The sequence below is a fragment of the Terrapene carolina genome, unplaced genomic scaffold, assembly GCF_002925995.2.
Source record: "Terrapene carolina triunguis isolate 2854851 unplaced genomic scaffold, T_m_triunguis-2.0 Scaffold233, whole genome shotgun sequence".
Taxonomy (NCBI): Eukaryota; Metazoa; Chordata; order Testudines; family Emydidae; genus Terrapene; species Terrapene triunguis.
In genome coordinates, this window is record NW_020664584.1 from 14,790,267 (window position 1) to 14,799,532 (window position 9,266).

The window sequence follows — 9,266 nt, forward strand, 5'->3', positions numbered from 1 at the left end:
ATTCATCAATGGACCAGCGAGCGAGAGAGAGACTGCGAGCATGAGACCGACTCTGTAGCCTGGTGGTTGGAGCGTTCTCCTGGGCTGTGGGAGACCAAGGATCCAGTCCTCCTGCTCTGAGGATGCTTTAATTATCCACAGTGGAAGAGCTTTCACAGGCAGGACTAGGGTCCCCATGTCAGAATAGCCCCTAGCCCAGAGGTTAGGGCCCTCATGTGAGAATTAGCAGATCCCTGTTCAGGGAGTTAGTCTCCTCCTGACTTCTTGCAAAAATGGCACAGGTGCCTAACTCCGGGAGACGGTTCATGGCTGAGAATCCCAAACAGAGATAGGTGCCTCCCTGCAGCCTGGATTAAGACACCACACTCTCTGAGTGGTGCAAGGTTTAGCACCACCCCTCTCCTTGGCATCTCCCTTTGGCTAGCTTAGACGGCTCCCTGCCTAGCGTACTGGCTTTTGTGGATACCATTCTGAGATTCTTCTCTCTCCCCATTCATTGTAGAGGGAACCTGGGTACCCAACTCAGTCTTTGTGAATCCCAGTGATTTTTGAGGCACCTAAGTTTCTTTGTGAATCGAGCCACAGGTGCCTATCTCCAGCTTTTGGGATCTAAATTCTTTGAAAATCTGTCCATTAGGCATTTTTGAAAATTTTGCCTTAAGTCTACAAGATACTCTCTCTCTCTCTCCCCCCTCCCCCCATCTCTCTGTGTACAGTCAGATTTTCAAGGAACATAAATTTCAATGGGAGTTGGGCACCTAAATCCCTTAATCACCTTTGAAAATCCCAGACCTAATCACGAGCCATCCTTTCAACCACAGCATCTATTTCCCCTTCCTCCTTGGTTTATCTTTTTTTATACTTCTCTCATCTATTTGTCTATCTGCACTTCTGTTATCCAGCTGGCATCCATTTGTCTGCCCAGTGTCCGTCTACCTGTGTCTTACACACCTGCCCACAATCACACTATTCTATCTTGAATTCATTTCAACTGCTGCTTGTTGCTTCTCTCAGAAGCTGTTTTTCCCCTCATTATTACTAAAGTAGCACCTAGAGGCTCCACGCAAGATCAACTCACAATTTGCCAGGTGCTGTATATACAGAACAAGAGGTCGTGGAGAGTATATAACCTAAATAGACAAGGCAGACAAAGGGTCAGAGGGGAAACAACCTGCTGAAGGTAACACAGCAGATCAGTGAGAGAACATAGGATAGGCTGATTTCTCTAGACTGATGAACATTATGGCTAGGAGGGTGAGATGATATTTGTTTATCTTGTGTGATTGCTTCCATTGGGAGAGTAATGATAATTTACAGACCAATTCTCACGGGACAGAGAAGGGCTGATAATGTGCTAGCTACACCTGCATCAGCATGAGGCAAAGAACACTGCCAGTTCTTTACATCCTCTCTGCACTTTAAACACTCCAAGCTACATAAAGCCATTGGGAAGAGTCATATCTGTTAAGGGCAAGTTGATTTTTATTCTAATTGTTATCTTTACAAGCCAGATGGTGTTTTCCCATAGAATACCGAGTAGTGTTTTACAGAATGAGTCGTGGAGCTGATGAAAAGTATTTCATCAAAATGTGTCTTCTTTCTCGACACTTCCCTATTTAAGGGAACTCTTTATGGGAAAGTTGGCAACTTTGCTAGCCTTCTTACAAAACCTTCCAAAAGGTATCACATTCCGGGAGGTGTAAGGGAAGCATTTTAGAAATGTATACATAGATGACATGTATACATGGAGAATGTCTAGTTATTAGGATGCTGAGTGCATTAAAATAGAGATTAGACAGTGCGAGGAATAATGAGGGGAGAGATAGAGATTTTGATGGTGATGACTGTACGGTCTGTAGATCTATCTATCTATCTATCTATCTATCTATTTTATAGAGGTCTTTCTTAAATTTCTTATTTTGTACAAATTGGTTAAGAGATGCAATTAAAAGATCAGTCAAAATATAATTAGCTCAGATTCTTCAAATGAAATCAAATGAATGTTGATCATTTATCTAAGAAGTGTCATACAGATCACAGCAAGACAATCCACTCTCTTTAGTACATGTCACATAATGGAGGTCCAGCCCAAGCCCAAATGTCTGCACAGCTATTTTTTGCACCATAGCATGAGCCTGTGTCTGCAGATCCAAACTCTGAAACTTGCTGCTGCAGGTTTGGGTTTGTTTGCTTGTTTTTGCAATGTAAACGTACCTATTGAATCCAACTAGCAACTTGATTGACTAAGTAATGACTGAGTAGAAGGTTGGTACAGGTATCCAGTGCAAGGTAATATTTTGGCTCCTTGCATTCCTTTACTCCCTCACTCCCTGGATGCAAATCTGTCTTTTATATTAATTTTAGTAACTCCTAGAGTACAGCTTGTTCTGCTCTCCATTGTAATAGGCTCTGCACAAACATATAGACAATTATCATTGTTGTTTTTATGCTACAATATTTATGCTACAATAGTGCCTAGAGACTATCCCTTTTCTTCAGTTCAAATCTTTAAGTAATGATCTGTGTACTGGTTTCATCATTATTACATACTAAAGTCATATATTCTTCACCAGCGTCGACATAAGCATGAAGGACACCCAGTATTATTAGTAGTTTTGCTTTTCAAATATGCATAAGGGCCAGATTCTCAAAGGTATTTAGGGACCTAAAGATGCAGCTCGGCACCGAGTGGGGTTTTAAAAACCACTTAAGCAGGTTAGGTGCCAAACACACTTAGGTAATTTAGGAGCACAAATGCTATTGAATTTCAATGAAATTTTTAATAGTAAGCCACTTAACCACTTTTGAAAATCTCACTGATTAGCATTAGCATTATCTGTAGTGTGAAAAAAATTGAAAATAAAATGTAAAAAGACAGTGGGAGAGAGAGAGAAATATGGAATTAGATCAGCAGATAGGTTGATTGGTTGATAGATGTGTGTATAAGGGGATAAATCAATTGATCGATAGATAACATACTGATAATCACTAGTAGTAAATATGTTGTTGTTCTGATTATATATATATTTATTACAGAGCTGGCTGCTAGACATGGAGATGAGAAATCAAACCAGTGACACAGAATTCATTCTCCTAGGGTTCCCCGTAGCTCCTCATCTGCAGCTCCTCTTCTTCATGAGCTTTCTCATTGCCTACACCTTAGTAGTGCTAGAAAATGTCATCATCATCATGACGATCCACGTGAACTGTCACCTCCACTGTCCCATGTACTTCTTCCTGAGTAACCTGTCCTTCCTGGAAATCTGATACGTCACAGTCACCGTGCCCAAGACTATGGTCAACTTCGTGTCGGGGAGCAAACACATTTCCTTCAGAGGCTGTATGACGCAGCTCTATTTCTTCCTCGGCTTGGGGAACACTGAGTGCATCCTCCTGGCCGTCGTGGCCTATGACCGGTATGTTGCCATCTGCAACCCACTTCGTTACCTGGCCATTGTGAGCCAGGCTCTATGTATCCGCATGGCAGCTGGGTCCTGGCTCTGCGGCTTCTTCATCTCTGCATGGAAGGTGTTTCTTATATCTCAACTGACGTACTGTGGTCCCAATGTCATCAACCATTTCTTCTGTGATGTGTCCCCTCTCTTGAACTTAGCCTGCACAGACATGACCCAGGCAGCACTGGCAGATTTTGTTGCTGCCCTGTTTATCCTGCTGATTCCCCTCTCTGTAATAATCCTTTCCTATGCTTGTATCTTCTCCACCATTCTCCACATCCCCTCCACACGGGGCCACCAGAAAGCATTCTCCACTTGCGCATCACACCTCATTCTGGTCGTTATCTTCTATGTAGTCAGCATTTTCATCTACATCCGGCCCCAGGGCCTTCCATCCCACAACACCAACAAAATTGTTTCTGCTCTCTATGCCATTGTTGTCCCACTCTTCAACCCCATCATCTACTGTCTGAGGAACAAGGAGGTCAAAGAGGCCCCGAAGAAGACTTTGATCAGAAAAGGAGTTCCACTGCAGAAACATCAGTACACTTAGTTAGAAATGGAGGATGCGGGGAAGGAAGAAAATGGAAAAAACAAAATTGAACTCAACGCAGGGATCGCTGGGTGAAAATCTCTGGTCTGTGTTATGCCATAGGTCAAACTAGATGATCATGATGGGCCCTTCTGGCCTTAAAATCTCAGAATCTATTAAAGCCTATCAATATGAGCAGAACTTCAACTTGAGCATGCAGTAGCACCATCAAGTCCTTGTGTTCTCTGGGGACACAGCAACCCATGCATTGTTCCCATGTCTCTATCCTACAATTCCGACATAGTTTGTTCCAACACCCTCTTCCCTTCCCACCATCTCACAGTCTCTTAACCTCAGCTTCATTCTGCACATGCCCCTCATATTTTCCTCCCAGACATTTTCCCTGTTCTATCCACCTGTTCCTTTTCCCTTCCCTTGTCTTTCCATTTCGCTAATACCCTCCTAATTAAACTCACCCAAGGAAGAAAGAAATGGTGGCACTCACATGACGTTTGCCGTCATCCTATTGATTGATTTGCTTGTGTGTTCTTTAGATTGCAAGGGACTGTCTGCTAATCTGTGTTTATGCAGAACTGAGCACAACGGGGTCCTGATCTTGGTTGATTCACGGACGCTACCATAATAAACACGATTAATGATAAATAACAAAACAACATTTTTTTGTATTTTGGTCTAAATGTTCTGTTTTTTCAACCAAAAAATCTGAAACTGGAAAATGTTTTTTTTTTAAATATAAAAAAAACCAAAACCCTAGTTTTTCAATTAAAAATAAGATTTTTCCACAAAATTGAAAATTTTACCAGATAAGTTATTTTACTGCAAATAATTTTAGAAATTTGAACATTTCCCATTTTTGGTCTTTCTTCTTGAGCAAAGTCCCCCAAAATTTCACTGGAAAGTATTTAAAAACATTTCCAGTGAAAAATAATTGGCATTTTTCAACCAGCTGTAGCAAGCAATATCATGTGGCCTGTACTAGCAACCAAAGCTACCAAAGATATCTCGTACTTCAATGTAAAATTCTCACATTGTCTACAGACCACATATTACCCATGGGAATTATTTTGTGAAACATGAATACGTACAAGCAAATGACAAGCTGTAACCATATATACATATATTAAGTAAATCATTTTTTTTTAATGTTAATCTTTGTCATGGGTGCACAGGTTTGGTGCTCTGGAACAGCCCTCAATCAGTCTCAGTCAGGACCCCCTTCAGTGTGACAACCCCACACAGTGCACTTTCACTAGGGTAAGCCTCCTTGGCTTCAGTGCCTCCTGGCACAGGCCTGGGAGTGTTCAGCACCTCTGTTTCATGCTGTGGGCTCCCCCCAGTCAGGGGGGATAGGACACTTGGATAGGACACTTGGGGAAGCCTTACACACCCCCAAAGGGGCCACACACCTCCAACTTCTGCAGTTAGCAGTGACTCCCAGCCACAGCCAGTGCTGTAAAACAGAAGGTTTATTAGTTGTCTGGAAAACAGTGTAGGAAAGTTCTTTGTTAGCACAAAAGCCAGAAAGTTACAGTAAAACCCATCTTGAGTAAACCCAGAGCCCCCTGGCTCCCCTGTACAGCCCCCAAAACCAGATGATGGATTCACTTCCAACAGCCCACCCTCAGTCATGTCCAGTTGTCCCTCCATCCTTTGTTGAGTTTCCCAGGCAAAACTTGTCACCTGGCCTCCACCTCTCTCTCTCTTTCTTCTCCTGGCTGGCTTCTTGTAGAAGTTGCCCCTCTCTCCCCGGCCATCAGTTGCTAAGTTACAAAATATGAGGCCATTGTCTGGGGCCTGGCAGCTAAACCACAGTCAGACTCAATCATCTAAGGGTCTCTGTAAAGATCAAACATTGTTATCCCACTGCCTGGTTAATCATGCAACACATAAGGGAAACTGAGGCATGCACACAATATTCATACAAATCATTAAGAAGACCCCCCATTTCATCACAATCTCTAATTAATATTATGACTTATTATTCCATTTATTTAAAAGTCCTGTCTGGACACATGAGAGACTTTGTAATCTGTCTAGATATCAGGTTTCATGGAGGTATTATGGTTTTCAGGATAAGGCACTGGACTAAGAGTAGGAAAGTCAATGAGAGTTGAATGCCTATTCCTCCTGGGGATGCAGGGTTGCTATCACCGTGTCAGTCCCAGGATATTAGAGAGAAAAGGTGCGTGAGGTAATAGCTTTTAATGGACCAACTCCTTGTCTCTATCTCCAACAGAAGTTGGTCCAATAAAATATATTACCTCACTCACCTTATTCCTCTTGGGCTCTTTTTAGAAAATCCCAGTCACTGTATTAAGCAGAATATTTTGGCTGGACCTTTAAGCAGAGGCAGATGGATTTCAGAACCAGGTTACTTCAGTTGGGACCAGATAGGCAACAATATTTCATCCATGCTACCTGAGGGAATGATGGAGATCATTCAGCCTCAGGTTTTCTTCCCTGGACCACATCAGGAGGGGATTTATGAAGATGTTCAGTGGTGGCCTAACACTGTTTCAGTGGCAAAGCCTTCATTGTCCTTGATGGGAGCCGAGTTGGGCACATTTGAAATGCCATCTTTAGGCATGGAATTTCACTGCCCCTTGTGGGTTTTGATGTGAGTGAGTCACACACTGCAGCATCGTGGCAGTTATGGGAACAGAGCAACTCAATGATATCCAGTTGAATTTACTCACCAGGGCAGGACATAACCAGTAGTGCAACGGGAAATGTAGAGTTGCACGACTCTGTCTCTCTGCTTGTCTAGCTGTCTATTGTCATATATACCCCTCCGTCTATCCATGTAGGCTGAGATTTCAATGCTACTGAAGGTATTAGATTGACCTATTCTCACTCATTTAAATAAGAATTGGGTGTCTAAATGCCCATGGTGGATTGAAAATCTTCTCCTTAACGTGTCTATGAAGTCTATCAGCTATTATTCATCTGTCTAACCATGCCATTCATTTTTCTGCCGCTCCTTCTGTCCACAACTGTCTAATAATCTCTAGCTAGCATCGATATATCGGTCGAGGTATGCATTTGTAATGTGCCCAGTCACACTGTTTATAAGGCACTGATTCCCTTCTTACTTACCCTGGTATAAATCAGGAGTAACTCCATATGAGTCAATGAGTCTGAAACTTCGCTCGCTCACCTCAAAGTAAAGCAGGAGTAACTTCTTTGAAATAACTGGGGGTGCTTTTCCTCTCACTCACCTCTGTGTAAATCAGGAGTAACTGTAGTGGAGTTAGAGCTGGCTGAACATTTTTCATATTTTTTTCCATCAAGAAATGGGGTTTCATCAAAAATAAACTTTTTCAAATGAAAATGTCATTTCTGAATATTTTTTTAAAAAGTTTTTCTACAGGATATTCCTATTTGAAACAATATTTGTTCCATTTCCTTATGAGCTGAACATTTTCATTTTGCTTCACTTTTTGTACATTTTGGTTTTTTTAAAACCCACCTTTTTATTTTTTAACTACTAAATCCATTTTTAGGTTGTGTTTTGTTTGTTTGCTACTTTTTCCTTTTATTTTTCTTCTCTTTTTCCACATTGTAACTTATCAAAACTTCTGCAACATTGGAATGAGCAGCAATAGGAACAATAAAACTGGATAATGCCACCACTCTGTAACTTTTGCAAAGCTGAGGAAATTTTGAAGTCAGTGTAGTTACAGCATTGTGAAACTGAGTGAGGAGAGAGACAAGGTGGGTGAGGTAATATCTTTTATAGGACCAACTTCTGTAGGCGAAAGAGACAAGCTCTTGTCTCTTTCACCAACAGAAGTTGATCCAACAAAAGATATTAACTCACCCACCTTGTCTTTCTCATATCCTGGAACCAATATGTCTACAGCAACACTGCAAACGTTTGAGGAAAATCAGATCTTACTTATTTGATTTTTAGCTTATCTCAGAAGCCTTCAGTGGTCCCTATTCTTGATCTCACTGAGAAAACTCATGGAAAAAATGTGTTTGTTCTTTGTGTGATTGCTTCCATTGGGATGCAGGTGTAATTTTCAGATCAGTTCTCGAGGGACACTGAAGGTAAATAAAGAGGCACATAAATACGTGTACCAGCATACTTCATGTAGCTGGAACTAAACTCTGCTCTTCATATCTACTCTGCTATCCAGCTACTCCAAGTTTGATTAGGGCTGCGTACACAGAAGTGGCTTGAACTTTGTTCTGATAATATACAAGGTTAAGGCAAGTTTTCCTTCTATTGCAAAGGTGTACTTCTGAAGTGTTCCCCATTTTGTTTCTGAAATGTAAATCTGGATTAGACCTTTATTGAAATTATGTATGGATGAATTTATCCATACATAACTTTAAATAGCCTGGGATTCTCAAAAGGACCTAGGGAATTAGAGGTCTGCAAGCCATGGAAAGCCTATGGAAGTTTGATGCCTAACTCACTTATATGCAGTGTTGTTGTAGCTGTGTTGGTCACAGGATATTAGAGAGACAAGGTGGGTGAGGTAATATTTGTATTAGACCAGCTTCTATTGGGGAGAGAGACAAGCTTTTGAGTTTACACAGACCTCTTCTGCAGTTCTGGGAAAGGTACTCTGAGCATCACAGCGAAATGCAAAGTGGAACAGGTTGTTGGACATAAGGGACCCTTATTTCAAGGGACCCTTCAAGGTGAAGTGGCCCATTAACACCCCTCCAGTCATAGGGGGAGAAGGAAGTGGAAGCAGAAAAGGCCACCAGGAGGCAGTTGCTAGTGGGTTATAGATTGTTGTAAATCCAATATCTGTATTCTGCCAATGATTTTTAGTGTCTAGCAAAGTTATGAATTTAAGCTCCTGGCTCGTCATTTGAAAAGATTGAATGGAGACACTAAATTTATGGCTTATTACATCAATCTCTAATCCACTAACCCCCGTTCCATCCTAACTCACTCCCTCCTCCTTACTTCCCCCCAGTGACTCAAAGGGTGTTGACAGGTCAATTCACCTTGAATGGTCCCTTGAAATACCTTGTCTCTCTAACTCACTCATACTCCTTTGAAAATCAGAGACATAATGTATATATGTTCATCTGTATACATGCCCTTAATTAAGATATCTTTAGGATTATAGTCCCCATATATTTAGTCTTGGAAGGATTAGATTTTTATTTTTTTAATATTGGAAAATAAAGATTCCATCACACACACACACAAAACGACAAAAAATATTTCCATCGGTAGTAATTGAAATTTACAGATAAGCAAAGTAAAAAAAAAGCTACTTGAGAGCTTATGA

At 41.3% G+C, this 9,266-nt stretch overlaps 1 protein-coding gene across 1 annotated transcript; it reads left to right on the forward strand.

Moving 5' to 3' along the window:
• The first annotated feature begins 3,048 nt into the window (after positions 1–3,048).
• On the forward strand, positions 3,049–4,008 carry LOC112117378 (olfactory receptor 6A2-like). The gene is given in 1 exon segment (XM_026656779.1): positions 3,049–4,008. A coding segment is annotated over 1 exon segment (957 nt). The 5' UTR covers positions 3,049–3,051.
• Positions 4,009–9,266: the final 5,258 nt, after the last annotated feature.